Source organism: Mauremys mutica, chromosome 12 (assembly GCF_020497125.1).
Source record: "Mauremys mutica isolate MM-2020 ecotype Southern chromosome 12, ASM2049712v1, whole genome shotgun sequence".
NCBI lineage: Eukaryota > Metazoa > Chordata > Testudines > Geoemydidae > Mauremys > Mauremys mutica.
The window spans coordinates 77,328,817-77,348,552 of record NC_059083.1 but is presented as its reverse complement, the minus strand read 5'-3'; the positions used below and the strand labels follow the sequence as shown (position 1 = coordinate 77,348,552).

Genomic DNA, 19,736 nt, shown 5'->3' with positions numbered 1-19,736 from the left:
CTGCTGAAGCTTGATCAGTGCCGACGATTCCACCAAGGATTAGGCTAAAAGATGTGGCTTAGCCATGAGTGCTGCACAGAAACAGATGAAAATACGGACTGATCAAAACATTATATTTGGTACCAAAGTGAATATTTATCACACCAGTGTACTAACAGTATTACTCTGGGGTCTGGGAGCAGCGGCATTAAATGAAACAGACCTCAGAAAGCTGCAGGCAGTAGTGGTGAGAGTTTTTTGAAAGATGGCAAGTGTAACATGGAATGATTTTAAGACATGAAGTTAAATGGCGGGGGGAGGATGTGAAATTAGGGCATGAGAGTGATTACAATAAAAAAGATTGCACTGGTGAGGACGCTGTAGAACAGGGGTTCTCAACCTTTTCCTTTCTGAGACCCCCCACAACATGCTATAAAAACTCCAGGGCCCGGTGCGGGCAGAAGGGACTTGAGCATCGGTATAGTTTGACTTCTATTTTGGGTGGGCAGGGATTTGGGCTCTGGATTTTAGCCATGGGGCCCCGCAGCCCCCGTGAAAGGGTTCATGGACGCACTGTTGAGAACCGCTGCTATAGAAGACAAACAGCTAATAGGATGCCAAAGACAATAATGCAAACACAACCAAAGTCAATCTGACTAGAGGCTGACCACTGTCTAGATGGTGTGACATCATATGCTGGCGCATGATCAGGCTGGGTTTATTGGAGGAACAAGCCATGAACAAGAATGAATGGTGATGCTGTGCTCCATATATAAGCATGGCTATCATAATACTTGATGCTGCTGATGAATATTTGCTTCCCTGGGTATGAGCCTCTTCTGTAGATAATACTGATGATACGATGTATGTACTGTTTTGGTTACGTTGCTGCCTGCTGTAGCCTCCAACATCACTTGCTTTTTTCCAGAGCAATTTTGAATTATGGTAAGAAGTCAGTAAAGAGCTTTGCCTTTTACATGTTTAGTTTTTGTTAACTGTAGTCTCTGAATGGAATCGAGGTGTTCGTGATTAGACTTCCATTAACCGAAATGATGATGTCTTTATCTATTGTGGGCCTGAGAATGACACCTGAGGGACAACTTGTTTTAAATAATATGAAAATAATAAGGATCAGTTTCCACTGAACTTTACTTAAACCACTTCATTTCTTTCAGGTTGCTGCTTTTTTTAGTGTTTCTTGTCATTCAGATTTTAATGTTCCTTATACATCACTACTTTAAAAACCCTGTGGTTCCCATCAAACTTTCCCCAGATTTGTACTTGCTGAAGCCTGGAGAAAAATACAACAAGTACAAAACAAGTCTCCTCCTTCAGAACTCCACAGGTGAGAATTAAAAAAAGCAAAGACAGTTCTAGTGGGTTACTGCTGTGTATTTAATACTCCAGCTTTAATCATGTCTTTTTAAATGTAACATCCCATTGGTGTGAGACGATAAACTATGCAGAACGCGAAGGGAGGTGGAATGTAGGCTGGATCTTCAAGAATGATCACTACAATGAATGGCTGCTGGTTGAATTTTTTTAATTTGCAATGTAGAGAACATAAAAGCATCTAATATTCTTTAAAATGGAAACATTCCAGTGTTAATCACTCATGGGTGATGACTAAAGCTGCATGAACCTCTATCCAAACTTGATTAAAAACTGCTGTCAGGAGCTATTTGATTAAGATCCAGAAATTTTTCAGTCTTTCCATTGGGTGGCATTCTGACTCTATATGCTGCTATGGGAATGAAAATGGCTTTCTTAAATGACCCACCCATGCAATTTAAGGGTGGGACTTTCAGAAGTTCCCAGCACTGATGTCAGTGGGAGCAGAGTTAGGTCAACATAGTGTAATTAAATTCCATATCCATCCACCCTTATTTTTTTAAGGTTTTGCTGGGTAAAGTCCATGTACCTCTAGTCATGACAATAAGAAAAACACATTGGTCCAATATCTTAGACACACACCATTTGTATACCTTACAATCTCCATTGTTTGAACCCTGTTTTCCAAAAGAGAGTAATATCCTATCCATGATAAATAACTCCAATTAAAACGAGTCTCTCTCACTGAAACTTTGATTATCCAAACTTATCCGTGTACTCCGTGATAGTTCAGAAATGGTTTCTAAAAATATAATTTACTTTAATTTGATGTACACAGGAAACAAAACTTCTTTTTTTTCCTAAGTTTTTTGTGTGGATGTTGAAGGAGGGAGCTGAAATCAAAACATAAGTACTATTTAAAATATTTGAAGAGTCTCTATACATGTAGAGAAACAACAGTAACTTCTCATAAGGAAGATTATATGGGGAAACTACTCTCTCGTTATCTTGATATAAATGCGTTCATAATTTCAGTGTAAAGTTTGCATGCAACGAAATACTTCTGTGATGAATAATCATGTGTGCTTCTTTATTGACTTATATTAGGATCAAATATTGATGATCTCATCAGTGCTCTCAGAAGCCAGCAGATATTGACTGAGATGTTCAATGACAGTGATTACATGTCAGCTGCACCCCACAGTGCAGCTTTAAATGTGTCACTTTCAGAAAAGGTAAGTAAGATGGGCATGTGTTGCGGTGCTGCTGGCCTTTTCTCCATACCTCAGAAGTAGTTTTTGGTGCTTTGTTCTCTGAAAGATGTTTTCAGGAGATGATACTATTGCTCATATTTAAATTAGGGCTGTCAAGCGATTAAAAAATTAATCGCACTGTTAAACAGTAATAGAATTCCATTTATTTAAATATTTTTGGATGTTTTCTACATTTTCAAATATATTGATTTCAGTTACAACACAGAATACAAAATATAACAGTGCTCACTTTATATTTATTTCTGATTACAAATATTTGCACGTAAAAAACAAAGAAATTGTATTTTTCAGTTCACCTAATACAAGTACTTAGTGCAATCTCTTTATTATGAACGTTGAACTTACAAATGTAGAATTATGTACCAAAAAAACTGCATTAAAAAAAAATAAATGTCAAACTTTAGAGCCTACAAGTCCATTCAGTCCTACCTCTTGTTCAGCCAATTGCTCAGACAAACAAGTTTGTTTATATTTGCAGGAGATAATGCTGACTGCTTCTTGTTTACAATGTCACCTGAATGTGAGAACAGGCATTCTAATGGCACTGTTATAGCTGGCATCATGAGATATTTACATTCCAGATGTGCTAAAGATTCATATGTCCCTTCATGCTTCAACCACCATTCCAGGGCACATGCATCCATGCTGATGATGGGTTCTGCTTGATAACAATCCAAAGCAGTGCAGACCGACACATGTTCATTTTCATCACCTGAGTCTGATGCCACCAGCAGAAGGTTGATTTTCCTTTTTGTTGGTTCGGGTTCTGTAGTTTCCACATTGGAGTGTTGCTCTTTTAAGACTTCTGAAATCATGCTTCACACCTCATCCCGCTCAGATTTCTTAAACCTTGGGTCAGGTGCTGTAGCTATCATTAGAAATCTCACATTGGTACTTCCTTTGCATTTTGTCAGATCTGTAGGGAAAGTGTTCTTAAAAATAAACATGTGCTGGGTCATCAGCCGAGACTGCTATAACATGAGATATATGGCAGAATTCAGGTAAAACAGAGCAGGAGGCATACAGTTCTCCCCAAGGAGTTCACAAATGTATTTAACGCATCATTTTTTTAACAAGCGTCATCAGCATGGAAGCATGCCCTCTGGAATGGTGACTGAAGCATGAAAGGGCCTACAAATGTTTAGCATATCTGGCATGTAAATATGTTGCAATGCTGGCTACAAAAGTGCCATGTGAATGCCTTTTCTCACTTTCAGGTGACATTGTAAACAAGAAGGGGGCAGCATTATTCCCCATAAATGTAAACTGACTTGTTTGTCTTAATTGTTGGCTGAACGAGAAGTAGGACTGAGTGGACTTGTTTTACATTTACTAAAGTTTTACACTGTTTTGTTTTTGAGTGCAGTTATGTAACAAAAATATCCATATTTGTAAGTTGCACTTTCACAATAAAAAATTGCACTATGGTACTTGTATGAGGTGAATTGAAAAATACTATTTTTGAATAATTTTTACAGTGCAAATATTTTTAATCAAAAATAATAATTTAAAGTGAGCACTGTACACTTTGTATTCTGTGTTGTAATTGAAGTAAATATATTTGAAAATGTATAAAAATATTTAATACATTTCAATTGGGACTCTTGTTTAACAGTACAATTAAAACTGCAAGTAATCGCAATTAATTTTTTTTCGTTTGCGTGAGTTAACTGCGATTAATCAACAGTCCTAATTTAAATTAGGGTGATAGTAACAGTTAAATATAGTCTGTGCTATGCACCTGAACCTCCACTATCCTCTCCAGACACTTAGGGTTTTTTAAGAATAAATTAATTCTAGAGCTTTTCAAATGTGGGGTAATAACACAATGAAGAAAATATTGCTTTTTGCCTGGCAGAAGATAGTTTGTCTATTAATAGACTGGAAATTTTAGCAAGGTAAACATAACTTCAGTATACTAGTAACATTAGCTTAGTAAAATTTCCATTGCACATTTTCCATATTTTAATCAAAAGTCAAGTGAGAACTTATTTAATTTGTTTTTACCTGCCTGCCAGTATGTAAGTGCATGGCATTATAAATCAATAATTTCATTTGTAAATTATCCAGAATGCTGTGTTTCCGTTCTATGTAACTGGGATGTGAAAACATGAATGGTACCACAAGTGATTAAATTTCTAGCTTAATATAAGGCTCATTCTTTGGTGTAATTGACATTGACTTCATTTAAATAAAAAACAAACCCTCAGATTTGCAGTCCTTCTAAACACCTCTCATTTAAAAAAAAAAAAAAAAAGGAAAATAAAAGATATTTTAGCAAATGCTAACGATGGATTAATACTGTAAATGAGGGAATTTCTTTAAATATATTTTACTTAAATGGTCTTTTTAATTAAACATCAAAAACATCTCGGAGTTTAATATATTAAATCTGTGCACCCAACATGGTCTCTTTTCATATTAGACTGTCAGCTCATTCTCAGTTCACCTTCGCAACTCACCCAAACTGCTCTTGCAACAACGCTCTAGTATGGAAAGAGAAGTGTGTGTATTGGAGTGCGTGTATTAATATGTAAATCAAAGCACTGTCTTTCAAGTCCAACGTGTGATCTGAAGTGGAAGAACATGGTAAGGTTTGAAGAAACATGGATTGTACCTCATGTTACTAAGAGGAAACAATTTGCAACATTAAAGTTCTGCCGTTTGTTCCCATTTCCTGGTAAAGTTAATATCAGATTGTTACAGAACAGGGGGCGGATCCCCAGCTAGTGTAAATTGTTATATCTCTGACTTTAGTGGGACTGTAACAGTTTATACCAGTTGACTATCTGCCCCCGTATGTCACAAGTGTTATCTGAGGAAGAGCGCTGTGTAGCTCGAAAGCTTGTCTCTCTCACCAACAGAAGCTGGTCCAATAAAAGATATTACCCCCTCCCCCCCTCGTCTCTCGAAGACCATGGGACCCAATCCTGCTGTAACAGCACTCCAAACAAGTATTAAAGTTAGCTAACAAACAACCTTGTAGCATAAAGTTATTTTCATTGGAATTAATTTGGTTAAGTTTCTGTCCTTTAGATTGTGAATATTTTTACTGCATTAGGATAAGTGTTAGTAACACTATGCTTTTAGGGAGTTCTATATTTTACAAAGGGTTTTTAATCTTCCAACGATATCTCAGTACTAACCTTCATGCTGCAAATTTAACACTGAAAATATTTTTCTTTGTAGAGCTACATCTTTACAGCTGTATTCAACAGTACTATGGTGCACGCTCTGCCTGTTTTGATGAACATCATTAGCAACCTGTTTCTCCACAATTTAAATGTGACTGAGAATATTCAAATCTGGAGTAACCCGTTCATTCAAGTAGGTGGATTTCAAATCAGGAGGTATCATAGGCTTAAAATTGCATAATTACAAAGGAAACAATAGCAAAATTGCAGTTGTGCATGCAGTTTTGTGGCTTTGAATATTGGGGCACTTCTTGAGGCTAGCCCTATATTGGAGCATGTGAAAAAATGTAGCTGTAAATCAAAATGATTCAATAAAGTTCCAAGTGTTAAGTGTTCCACCATTTTAAGCCTCTAAGGTAATGAAATATTGCATATAATGCAGTACAACTTTGAATTACAAAAATCATATTCAGATTTTTTAATATAAATATTTACTACGTATAATTTATATTATGGTGATGCCTGAGGGCCCCAATCCAGGGCACTCTACAGACATAGACAAGAGATGTTCCCAAACCTAAGGACACAAATAGAGCATTAGTAGGGGGTTGAAATGGGACACAAAAGCAAATTAGTATGGTGATGAACTAGCACAACTTTGTTAATTATGTACTGTAGGGCTGGGACTTTTTAATTGGTGGTTGGGGGTAGCAAGAAATGGAGTGGGAAAGGGAGCGGGCAGGAGGAGTGATCAGAGCTTGTCACCCACCTAGCTTTGATTAGACTGTGGTAGAGGTGCGTTGTAAGGAGGGATTTGGAACAGGATAAGGTAGAATTTTATCAGTGTTTTTCCCACGTATAAGGCACAGTCTGGGAGAAAGCACACAGTTGTCTAGGGTTGAACTAGTGGGCAGTAAAGGCTGGGAATGTTGGCGGAACGAAGGTGGAGGTCAATGTTTTGATGGGTTACTAGATCACCTGGGTGGATCTCAGTTTTGAAGGACTTTAAAGATAAAGACAAAGGGTGATATTCTAGTCCTGTTGAATTTAATGGGAGTTATGCCATTGACTTACCGTAATTGGGGCCAGGATTTCACTCAAGAAGCTTGTATATGATGGGGAGATGAACAAAGAGCCAGAAGAGAGACTCAAAATATGTGATAATGTGATGAGCGCAACAAGATGATCTTAACAGCAGAATTCTCAATAGACTTGAGAGGAGCAAGGTTGCAGTTATCAAGGATAGCAAAGAGAAGGTTACATTAGTCAACTATCCATTTTCTTTTTCTTCTGAATATATTAATTTTATAAACTGCACAAAAATCTACACAAAACTTTATTGCAGTCTTTTTATCTCAGCTGCTGTGCAAAAGGTCTTAACAGCTATGGAACTAAATGGTAATCAGTCCCGTCTATATCATAAACGTCACTTATCAGATAGAATAGGCTTGTGCATTGCCATACATGCTGCATATACAAAAATGATATTTTAAAGTTTTGTATGCTTTTATAATAAGCTGTAACTAAAGTGGCATTGTTAGGAGTCTAGGTACAAGAGCATAGGAAATCATGTTTAGAAACTTTAAAAAGAAAGTTTGAGGAGTTGTTTTTTGTCTCTAGTATATTCTAATTTCCCAGTGTTGAAGTCTAATTATTTTTCAGGAAATTGATGACACAGTTTTCAGACTGGAGGATTTTTTTCAAGTGATGTTACTAGGAATCATTGTAACGGGGGTGCCACCATATTTTGCCATGGAAAATGCAGAAAACCATAAGGTAATCTTCAGTTTGAACTATGCCGTTTGGGTCATTTTAAATCTTCAGTATGTAAACAAATGTAAAACCTTCTTCTAAGGTCATTACTGGATGACTTGGTAATGGTTGTTGTCTGGGACGCAGTGGTGGGATGATTTGTAGAGAATACAACAACTTCAGAACCAAGTGGTCTGTCAGGAATCCTCAATTTTCAAATAAATTTAAATGTGTCAGACTGTTTACTGGATGCACCTACCCCAGGAATAAATGTACGTAGGTTAAATTTTATATAAGACTAACAAATAGTTGCGGAGACAAATTATATGAATCAAATATGAATGTGAGCAGAAACAAGGGGTTTTGGCATATAGAAGAACTGGTTGTAGATTGGAGATGGAATTGGGCACTCTAGTCTTTTCATAAGCTACCACCAGCTGGATGCACAACTGAAACTAAAGAAAGTAGGATCATAGAGGGCACTCAGTCCATATTCCTACTGCGTGTTTTGCTTCTAGGCCTTCTTCCCAAAACTAACAAGTCCTTTTGTGGAAAAATGTGGATACACAGACCTCCTCCCCTGGCACCTAAAAATTGCAAATTGGAAATAACTCCAGTGAAGACACTGGAATGATGCTAGTGTAAAGCCTGTATATTTGAGAGCAGAATTAGGCCCAAGTTGTTTAAGCATTGATAAGAATTAACGTAACTGCCATTTGTGGCATTTTTGACACCTATTGTAATTTTTTTTTCCCTCTAACAGATCAAAGCTTACACTCAACTTAAGATCTCAGGTCTTTATCCATCTGCTTACTGGAGTGGACAAGCAGTCATTGACTTTCCTTTATTTTTCATTAGTCTTGTTCTGATGATAGGAAGCTTATGTGCATTTCATCGTGGTGTTTATTTTGATACTTGGAAGTTCCTTGCTATTGTAAGTCTAGTTTTATTTACTTCTCTGTTCTCATTAAAGTGCTTTATCAAAATGTATACGAAATATGACTTGTTCATTTTTGTTTGCTGGTCGGAAAAATTTCACCCAAACGTTATTTCACTGGACTTTGCCAGATCGCTGAAATCTAAATGTTTCATGGACGCCGTTCAGTTTTGGCAAAGTTCTGATAGAACCTGGCCTGCCAGGCAGATTTCTGTTAGAAACTTGACTAGCTTCCTACCAGCATGCCCACCTGCTAGGTTACTGGGGATTACAAACTTCCAAGCTGCCACTTTCACAGCATCCTGCCTGGCAGATTGACAGGGAGCTGAGAGCCCCAGCTCCCACACTTGGGGCTCCTTGATAGCTGAGGCTAACAGAGTCCCCGTTCTGGGGAAGCTTGCCAGGGTCCCCTGCCCTGGGGCTGAGGATCCCAGGCCTTCCAGGGCCTGAGCTTCAGGACCCTGGAGCTAGAGCTCTTCTCTTAGGTGAGAACTATGAAACTTTGAGTTTTCCTTTTGAGCTTTTCATATTTGGAATGCTGTCATTTGACTGTGGTTCCATCCCTTCCCTCAACTTGCCTGCTCTTGTTTTAATTTCTGCAAAAGGCAGTGAAATTAATTGAGGATGAGACTTGCAACACTTACCAAAATATGCATATCATTAGTGTTTATGTGAGTCCTAATAGTGCCACTTGAGAAATGATTTAAAGAAAAGATTTAAATTTAACTGAGAGATGGGACTTGCTGCCCTGCTTGCATTTTTTATCAGAAAGTTTTAATAGCACATATAATGCTGAGTACAGCATCTCAAAACAATTAAATTAGCTTTTAACTTACAGAGGATCAACTGGAGATGAAAATGTACTCTCAAAGTATTCAGGCATTTATAAAATAAATGTCAATAACAGGTTTGTACCCCTGGGTATACTGAATATTCTGACAGCACAGTATATGATGAATCTTTCTAAGACAGGATTTCTCAAACAGGGGTCGCCGCTTGTGCAGGGAAAGCCCCTGGCGGGCGGGGCCGGTTTGCTTACCTGCCCCGTCCGCAGATCCGGCCGATTGCGGCTCCTGCGGACGGGGCAGGTAAACAAACCGGCCCGGCCCGCCAGGGACTTTCCCTGCACAAGCGGCGACCCCTGATTGAGAAACCCTGTTCTAAAAAATGTTGTTTTTTTCCCCCTTGCAGATCTTCTGCCTTATTGGCTATGTACCATCAGTAGTGCTGTTCACTTACGTGCTCTCTTTCACCTTTAAAAAAGTGCAAAATGCCAAAGAATTTTGGTCGTTTATTTTTTCAATGGTAAGTCAGCCTCTTGTTGTATTTACTTAACTTTAAACATTTTCTCCCCTAAAGCCCAATCAACATTTTTTTCAGTTATCATTTTTGGAAAATAATTCCCTCATATTTAAACCATTTGACATTTCTCTAACTTGCAACTGAAAAGGAAATAAATTAAGCAAATGACAAATGGTTTAAATATGAGGAAATATACTTGCCAGAGCAACAGACACTTTTGAATAATTATACTCAGAGTGGAGTAAGATGAGGGCTTACTTGTGTCACAGTCTCTGGGCCGGCTATTCTTTCAGAGACCATCCTCCAGTCCCTCGAGTGCACCCCTTTCTGGTAGCAGGCCTGGCCCTCCACTTCTCTTTGGTGTAGAATGCTGCAGTCCAACCACTCTCCAACCAGGTCTCTGGGTTACACTTCTCTGGGTGCCAACCATGTTACCTAGTAGGTGCAACTGAGCCAGAGTTCTGTTTTGGCAGCCAGTGGTCAGTAATAATATGCAGAAGCAGTTTCTTCAAAACAAAGATGCTCCGATGGTACACGCAGCTGAGAGAAGTGGATTTAAAAATAACAAAGACCTATATGCATGGTGTCTTACAGGTGGCATTCCCCTAGGTAGGCATGACAACGTTGGTGTCCCCCATTCTCTCTGGGCGCCAAGTTACACATAACTTGCTCCCAGACCCTGGGTCTCAAGTCATTGTGTCTGTATGTCAGCCTTGCTGCATGCTGACTGTGTCCCTGTTAGCTTCCTGCTGAACTGACCACTTCTTCCTTCCGTTTCTGCCATGGCACCTTTTGAACCCTTCAGCGTCTTTTCATATCCTCCCTAGCCTTGAAATAGGAAAACATGCTAATTTGGTTGGTGCCAGCCAGGTAGGTTCTTTCCCCCAGTTGAAGGCTAAGTGGGTACCTGAGAAGCTGTCTCATCTGTGTCATTGTTTTACCCATCCTCGGTACCTTAACAACCCCCCATTAGAGCCTGCTTTAATGCATTGAGTCAGACAGCAATATAAAATTGAACAAGGAAACTGAGTCATACATAACATTCCTAAGAAATAATACAGACAGTTTTCTAACTTGTCACAACTTGTATTAAATTTATGACCATGTCAGTCTGTGAGATAAGCTTGGATAAAAATATGTGGTTTTTTTTCTTTTCTTTTCTTTTTTTTAGACTGCTTTGATCTCTACTGTTGTCACTGAAGTGGCATTCTTTATGAGATATTTCATGATAACCACCATTTTTCATTATGTGTTCTGTGCCTTCATACCAATCTATCCTCTTATCGGATGCCTGATTAGTTTTATAAAGGTAAGATTTTGGGGTATTGGGATGTTGGTTGGTTCCTTTTTATGAGGAATTTAACTTTAGAACTTTGAAACTCCCTTCAGGGGCCCCAGTACATGGGCTAGCAGAATACATAGCAGAAACAGAGCATTTGTTAAATAAATAAAGGCAAATTCCATGTCCCTCTGTCTGTGAGTTGAGCTGTTTTGATTACTGGGAGTCTGAAACTGACAAAATACATTGGTACTGATTCTGATCTCTCTCTTCTTCCATGTAAACAAGGAATGACTCCACAGAAGTCAATGGAATTGCACTGATGTAAAGCCAGTGCAAACCTGAATCAGGCTCATAAAGTATATAAATAAAATGTCTTAAATAGTTCATTATAATCTGCAATTAAATTTAGATGTAAAACGTAGCATTTGATGAAAAGTACTTTGTGTAAATATTTGTCACATTGTCAGGTATCACGGAAACACCTACAAAAGAATGAAAAATACCATGAGCCCTGGGACAAACTCTTGGTAGCAGTTATCGCGGTAAGCACCAGTTATTTGTCAGAAATGTTAGGAAATGTTAACTTTGAATGGAAAGCCACTTCCTAAAGACATTCCTGTTGTAAGGTGTTTAAGATTTTTATTTAATGCTTATAAGAGATAGTGGATTAACTACTGCCCTGCAGCCAAAACATGATTACAGAATAGGCAACAGCAGCGTAGGCTGCCCCACTCCCTCAGCTCAACACCTACTGCCCCCACAGTGTGGCTCAGCCCTACCCTTGGAAGATAAGACGGCTGGTTGGGATCATGGAAGAGTTCAATCTTTGTGTGTTCAGTCATTAACCTCCCTATTGAGTCTGCCAATGAGTGCCCAGTTGAGATGTTGTTTTTGTGATATAGACTCTTGTCTGCTAGGAACTGGACTGAAACATACTGGCTCATTTAACTGAGGCCAAGTTACAGCCTTCACGTAGTAATAAAGGGTCTGGCCTGTGACAGATTTGAGTGGATCCTTTAAAAGAGAAAGTTACCATATCCAGTTTACTTAAAATAACATTTTCCTCTCCTCTCTGTTCTGTTTTGTGGGCCAAACTTCAGAAAACCATTTCTGAAATATTAATTAAAAAGTACTGATTTAAATCATATTTCACTCTTAAATGACTCATTTATATTTTATATATATACCTGGAAGTATATTCTAATTATAACAACACATACCTCATGCCATATGAAACAGTTTTTGGAAATATACCCCTCTGACTTCCAATGGAATTAATTAGTGACATGGTTTCACTGTCATGGAGTCTGTCATGAACACCTTCATGGTGGGAGGAAATCAACATTTCATAGCATTCATCCCATAGACAACCATTTGGCCTCAAGGGACTAGAAATGTTTTGATTAACTGTAATTGTTTTTCTGTCCTAGCCTTATTTGCAATGTGTAGTGTGGCTGTTCCTCCTGCGATATCTTGAAGTGAAAAATGGAGGTAAATCGATAAGAGAAGACCCATTTTTCAGGTCTGTGTTGGTTAATAGTATCTCTTATTATTCTGTATTGAAAAAAACATCTCAAGATAGAATTAGTAGTACTAACTGGGAGTAGCTAATGTGCAGCAGAAGGCACGCCAAAGATCAAACAAAAATCCCTTTGTCACTGGAGTAATATGTCCTGTTGCATTATACTGATGTTTTAAAATTTTAGTATTCACTGGTTTCTGTAGCTAAGAATCAACAGGAAAGGGCTTTGTTTACATTTAAATGATCTGATTTTCTATGGTGTGACCTTGCAGTAGCCTTATTTTAGTGCAGTTTTTTGCTTATTCCCTTTGATAGCAATTCTTTTTAAGTGACAACTGAATTTTATTTTTTTAAAGACTTGTTTTCCACTGATTTTTTTTCTCCCCTTCACATATGGCTAATTGCATGAGTTTATTGCCTAACAAACACAAAGGACTTGATCTTTCTGTCCATAATTGGGCAGCTCTCCAGTGAAATCCCTGGGAGCTTTGTCTGTTTAAAGACAACTGGACATAAGTTAATATTCGTTCCTCTCTTTAGAACTTCTACAAAGATCAAAACATGGAAATTTCGAGATGATCCACATAATGAGAATGAGGATGAAGATGTAAAGGCAGAGAGATTGTGGGTCAAAGAAATGACAACCTGCCAGAGCTGTGATGAGGTAATTGTGTTGTGTAATTATGATTTAATCAGAGGGGATGGGGTGAGATCAGATAAAATTGCTGTCATTAAATCAACATGTGCCAGCTCTGAAATAATAAACTAATGCTTAATTGTAAATATTAGAACTAGATATTGGTTTTGTCTTCTGAATTACTTATATTTGAATTATTTTATATTAAAAAGATTCAGATGTGCAAATAGGATTCTATTTTTTTCACGTGATATCAGTGCTTATTTTCTTTTGTTTCCATTGCCTTCCTTGTGTGTGTCAATTTATTCCACTTACCACCTCTTACCCATGGTAAAACCTAGAATTATTGCCCTAAGAACAGCTCTGTGTCTGGCTGGGTTGGTACTTTTAGATTCCAAGTTAATGGGTACTCACACTTCAGGCTAGTAGGGATTAGGTTCCTCATGCCACTGAGATCAAGCCTAGAGGAGGAGGAGATGTGCTGTGTAATGTACATGAGCAACTCTGACAGCAATCTTGAGCATAATTCTGCTGCTGCTTCTCAATATTTGTTGTCTGTATAGGGGTCAGGTGCAGAATCAGACCCTTAAAACGGTTTTGCAGTGTATAGACAATGAGGACTTAGAAGTGAAAAACAGGGACTCTTGAGTGGAGATAATGGTGATAACCCCTACTTGTCCCTAAGAAAGAAGTGTAGTCATGGTGAAGCAGAAATGTAATGATTTACTAAGAAGACAGGATTATCTAATCTATCTGTCTAACCTCGGTAAATGTCAAAGAATAGTTTGTCCATTTGCGAGAGTGTTTTTGTCATTTATGTTTTAAAAAATAATTAATATATTCTCTTCTGTTTTTTAGAAACCAGCAATTCTGGTCAACAGTCTGCATAAAGAATATGATGAAAGGAAAGATTTTCTTCTTGGGAGAAAAATAAAGAAAGTGGCAACTAAACACGTCTCTTTTTGCGTAAAAAAAGGTTGGCATGAAATGAGTTACCATTGAACTACTATTTTTTCAGGAAAAAAAAACAGTTCCTTTTTGTTCTTGGGACGCATGGGTAACACTTCGTATGTCATTTTTATTTATTTATTTTTATTCAGGAGAAATACTTGGATTGCTAGGACCAAATGGAGCTGGGAAAAGCACCCTGATTAATATGCTGGTGGGAGACGTTGAACCAACTGCTGGCCAGGTACAGTATGTGGCTGAAAATGAATTAGGCTATCTATTTTTTTTTTCCTTACCATTTTGGTCACCAGTATCTATAAATAATTATTTGGTCTTTATAAAGACATGCAAACCCCATAAAAATACTGTTGAGTAAGGACTGTCTTTTCCACAGGTGCTGATAGGAGACTATTCTTTAGGATTGAACAGTGAGGATAATTCTGCTAAATTTGTGGGATATTGTCCTCAAATAAATCCACTATGGCCAGATATTACATTGCAGGAGCATTTTGAAATATATGGATCTATCAAAGGAATGAGTAAAACAGATGTGGAAGAAGTCATAAAACGGTAAAAACTAATTGCAGCATTTTTTGCTTGCACTCCTATTATAGCTGGGTTCTGTTTAATAGTCTAACAATAGCTGTCATAGGTTTCTTGTGCTCTGTTTTTATCTGACTATAGTAGGCTGCTTTTAGCAGTTTGAGCAAGAAGTGACCATGGTTTGGAAGGGAAAAAACCAACAATATGTAATGCCTTTGATTTTTATATACATTTTATTTCACCTTGAAAACATACAGCATACTCAGTGATTTCTAAGTGAGAGGCATAAGATCTAGTAATGTAAAAACTGTTATAAGGATTTTTTTAAAAAACATTATTAGAATAATTTTTGTAATTAGCAGAGTAATCAGTTATTTAACAATTGTACTAAGAGGAATGACAAAGCATATTTTGAGGGTTAATAATCTGTTTGCTTTCTTAAACAACATTCTCAGTGATTTGATGAGACAGATATTGTGCATTGGGTGTTTTGCAGCATTGCAAGGGCCCTTGAATTGAAAACCCATCTACAGAAAACAACAAAGAAATTAGCAGTTGGAATTAAGCGCAAGGTATGAAGATGTTTTTTTAAAAAGTTGAATTCAGTATTTTCATAACATGAAGCCTATTGTATAATCATATTTAACCTTCTTTCTTTCATGTCAGTTATGTTTTGCGCTAAGTATGCTGGGTAATCCCCAGATTACATTGCTAGATGAACCATCCACTGGTATGGATCCTAAAGCGAAACAGCACATTTGGTGAGTGTAACATTATGCCACACTTACAAGAGACTTTTTTTTAAAAGAGACTACATTGTAGGATAATATGGTAGTAATACTCTTACTCCAAAGCTCACAGTGGTAATATGTCATAGATTAATATAGGCAAAGTATTTTTTCTTCTTTCCAGTCATGTGCATAACTGTTGTTAGCATTAAGGACGGCTACCTCTGTGCATTGCCGAGAATCTAGTTTTGTATAAGATGCTTTCATCTGCATGTTGTCTTCACATCATTTGCAGATTAATTGCTTATTTCCCTTTGAAGATAAATCTTTCATTTGATTTATAACAATCAAAAGCATACATTCACAACTGAGTGCTGTCACAGCAACTTAAAATTCATCATAATTAGAATACAATGGACAAAAATAATAGAATCCTCCATAATATCACCCCATTGAGGAATAAGAAACCGAGCTCCTCAAATTCATCCTCTTCCTGCAGCTGTCCCTCCCCGGATGCCTAAGAAACTAGGTAGGCTTTGTAATGTGATGGGAAGGAGAGTTCGTTTCAGAGTTGTGGGACTCTCTTGGGGGAGCTCCAGTCTGAATTCCTCTGCTTGTCACCAGTGTGGTAACAAAGGATGGAGAAAGAGACAGTGCCTCTGAAAGCCAGGTAGCAAATCATTTTGTGTGTTTGGTACACAATATACCATGCTTGTCATAGTAATATCCATGAGATGAATTCCAGAGCCAGCTGACACATTGCAGAACCATGTGATAAAAGAATGTATTGTGCACATTTGATCATTGCAACTGCTCTTTATCCTACTAACCCATCTCTCCTAGAACTTACTCTGACAATCCAAACTTCTGAGCAGCTTCTTTCATCATTTTAAAGAAAAATAACCTACCAAAGAAATGTTTCCTTCTTTTCCCCCAAATTGTGACATTTCCTTCCAGGGCCCAGCATAGGCAAGATTCAATACAGGATCAGTAACTGCTTCTTTGTGCCTACACAGTATTCACTTTTCATTTTACATTAGTGTTTTCTTTTAATAATAAGGCTGTTGGGATTAAGAAACTAGTGGGCATCCAAATCCCTGCAAAATACTTACATTAATATGTTTGTATTGAGAATAAGTGAAAAGAAATAGATACATTTGCTTTTCTTTGCCCTAGAATGAAAAAAGCTGATGATGTGGCTAAGGATTTGTGTTAATTATAACTAAAGTATTATTTTCCCAACATGACATGTCATGTTAAAGGTAATTTGTAGCTGTAGTTATTATTTTTCATTAATTTTCAGGATGGCAATTCGAGCAGCATTTAAAAGCAAAGAGAGAGCAGCTATTCTGACCACTCATTATATGGAAGAGGCTGAAGCTGTGTGTGATCGAGTTGCAATCCTGGTGTCTGGACAGTTAAGGTATTGTAGACTTTAGTAGTCCAGGAATATTTGGAACTTTTGCGTAAAAGGAAACATGGTGTGTCTCGGCTTGAACACATTTATAGCATTAAAAAAGTACAGCCACATTTGGTTTCATCTCAAACCTCTCATAAAATAATCTAATTCGTAAAAAGAAACTATTGAAAACAGCTCGGCCTTTTTTCTTTTTGTTACATGACAAACAATATTTGTCTCAACAATCTGTAGGTGTATTGGTTCAATTCAGCATCTAAAGAGTAAATTTGGCAGAGGCTATTTCTTGGAAATGAAATTAAAAGAAACAGCAGACGTACAACAGGTGGAGTTCCTTCGCAGGCAAATTTTGCACATCTTCCCAAATGCATCTCATCAGGAAAGGTAAAAGTTATTAAATAGAGGACCGATCCTTACAAGGAAAAAATATATTTGTATTAATGCATGCTTCATTTTTGTCAGTGTGTTATGAGTAAGTAATTAGTGATGATATGTTATCCACATTTTAAATAATATATACATATATATATATATATATATATATAAAAATAAGCCTAAGAAAGAGAACATGTGAAAGCAAGCAAAGAAAAATACCTTTATTGATAGCAAGAACAAAAGTATGCTTGTGTAACAGTTGTGATGGTAATTTCCTTGATGAGAGTGACCTCTTTCCCACTCCAAGAGATTTGGATGGTACCCATAGTCCTGCAAATGCTGAAGGTAGCTCAGACTCTTCTAGGAGGCCTCAGCATTTGGCCCACATCCCTTTTATCCAGTCATCAAGAGTTCTTCCATAAATCTTCTGAAACACTAAATTACTTGAATTTCTGTCAGTGGATAAATGCAAACTCTTAACAGTAATATCTTATTCTACTTTGTTTACTGTTCACAAGGACCCAGGAAAAGGCCATCATAGAAATACCCAAAGAATTTTTTCAGGTGGGGCAGTTTTGGTGGAGATGTCAGTCTCAGAAAGGAGATCATATGGTGACAGATTTTCTATTCTGGATCTTTACCCCTGCCCTGGTCCAAGAAATTTGGGATGTAACAAACCTTGGAGTTTCCCTTTTTAAATGGACTAAACCAGGTGGTTGGGAGATTTTTGAGCTGTCCACCAAAGAGAATACCTGATTAGTGAGGACAGTGCAGATGATTCTGTCTCAGGTGCCAAAGAGGGGTGACACAGAATTTTGATAGTGTCTTCAAAGGAGTCCTGGCTGGTTCTGGCCTCTGTCAGGTTAGTGGACCAAATAATCTGATCCAAAATGGTAATTCCTATGTCCCTGTGTTACTATATGATTAGCTTGCAGTGCTTTGCTTACTCTTTTAGAAAATGAATTTATGCTCAGTCATGTGAAACTTTTTTCTTTCCTTTTGTTTTCAGCAATTTTGGCCTGGGAAAATATCACAGTGTATTTTATGTTTGTTTGTTTTTTCCCCCAGTTTTGCCTCCATTTTGGCATATAAAATTCCTAAGGAAGATGTACAGTCGCTCTCTCAGTCTTTTTTGAAACTGGAAGAAGGTAAGACCAAGTATTTGCCAAGCAAGCAAGGTAAATAGTAATCATTTTGCCTACCATGAAGCTGGAAATATTTCCCCTGATCCTATGTACCATGTAACATTACTCTTATTCAAATCTTTCCTCAAAATTCACTTGGTTTGGTTAGCTTTTTAATGCCAACCTCCACGCCATGACTAGTGCCCTTTTAACTTTCTTTCCTCATAACACATTAACTTATATAACCCTGCTGTACTCTTAACCTATGTACACAATTCAAGGTAAAAAGAACTAAACAGATGTGAATGCAACAAGGACTGGTTCAGTTCCCATCTCAGTGTATAAATACCTACAGTGGATGAATATATTTAATTCTAGAGAGTTCTTTAATCTAGCAGACACAGGACACAACAAGCTTCAATGACTGGATGTTGACGCTAGAAAAAATCAAACTGGATATAAGGTGCAAACGTTGAACAGTAAGGGTAATGATCCACTGGAACAGATTTCCAAGAGATGTGGTAGATTTTTCATTGTTTAATCTTTGAAGTCAAAATTGGATGCATTTCAAAAAGAGATGCTGTGGTAAATCAATGGCCAGATGGCATTTTATATCCTGTGTTATGTAGTTCAGAATAGATTAACATAATGGTCCCTTCTCGCCTTAACATCTCTGAATATGTGAAGTCAGTGGTGTTGATCAGACCCCAAAAGATGTTTTGTATCACTGTAACCTTGTCTTTCCCATATGCCCACCACCAAATGCACACACTTTTGTGAATCATTGCAATATTGAACTCAGATTGTATATTCCTTTTGAAAGAAACCCTTTTTGTATTTGTCTGAATAGCCACTTTCACAGCCCTGGCACTGTACAGATAATTTAAACATCATCCCTAGGAGTCTGGGAACTACCTTGTATTAGCATATCAGTTCAAAATGCCTGGACCTGAGTGGGTAAACGTATCCCTTTTTTTACAAGGCTATCAGGATATTGCTTGGAGGGGTCACTGGGTTTCTCAGTGGAAATGGAGAAAGTTTTATGGTGGTTGTAGCCTATCACAGAGGTAGGGCTTGGGAGTTGAGGCTAAACCCATAACAGTTTTTACTTGTGGAATAGGACCTTGCTGCACCTCATGCAGCCCCAAGACACCTTCAGAGGGTGAGCCTGACTCTATACAGGAGAGGAAGGTCTTGGGAGAGGATTGTGACTGGGCACGGGGATATCCCTATGCCTTTAAGGCTTGCAAAGAAAATAGGCTGTAAGGACCATCGAGTTGAGTGTTGATAAATATATTCCAAGGTTTAATGTTAAAACAGTTCCGTAAAGATGCAGCTAGAGGCCTTTACACGAGACGTAGTCTTAAGAGGTTGTTTTGGTGCTGCTGGATGGATGACACTGCCAGTGATTCTTTTCCACCTCTAATTCCTATGACTGTGTGGATGCCAC

At 37.7% G+C, this 19,736-nt stretch overlaps 1 protein-coding gene across 1 annotated transcript in view; it reads left to right on the top strand.

Moving 5' to 3' along the window:
* The window catches only part of ABCA5 (ATP binding cassette subfamily A member 5), a 59,006-nt gene that overhangs the window by 35,402 nt on the left and 3,868 nt on the right, over positions 1-19,736 (top strand). The window contains exons 21-38 of the mRNA XM_044983723.1: positions 1,155-1,324; positions 2,419-2,546; positions 5,775-5,912; positions 7,382-7,495; positions 8,235-8,405; positions 9,600-9,713; positions 10,882-11,019; positions 11,460-11,534; positions 12,423-12,514; positions 13,055-13,178; positions 14,010-14,127; positions 14,252-14,343; positions 14,494-14,669; positions 15,139-15,214; positions 15,309-15,403; positions 16,674-16,793; positions 17,022-17,171; positions 18,231-18,310. Coding sequence (XP_044839658.1) covers positions 1,155-1,324; positions 2,419-2,546; positions 5,775-5,912; positions 7,382-7,495; positions 8,235-8,405; positions 9,600-9,713; positions 10,882-11,019; positions 11,460-11,534; positions 12,423-12,514; positions 13,055-13,178; positions 14,010-14,127; positions 14,252-14,343; positions 14,494-14,669; positions 15,139-15,214; positions 15,309-15,403; positions 16,674-16,793; positions 17,022-17,171; positions 18,231-18,310 — 2,171 coding nt within the window. The remainder of the gene's footprint in view (positions 1-1,154; positions 1,325-2,418; positions 2,547-5,774; positions 5,913-7,381; positions 7,496-8,234; positions 8,406-9,599; positions 9,714-10,881; positions 11,020-11,459; positions 11,535-12,422; positions 12,515-13,054; positions 13,179-14,009; positions 14,128-14,251; positions 14,344-14,493; positions 14,670-15,138; positions 15,215-15,308; positions 15,404-16,673; positions 16,794-17,021; positions 17,172-18,230; positions 18,311-19,736) is intronic.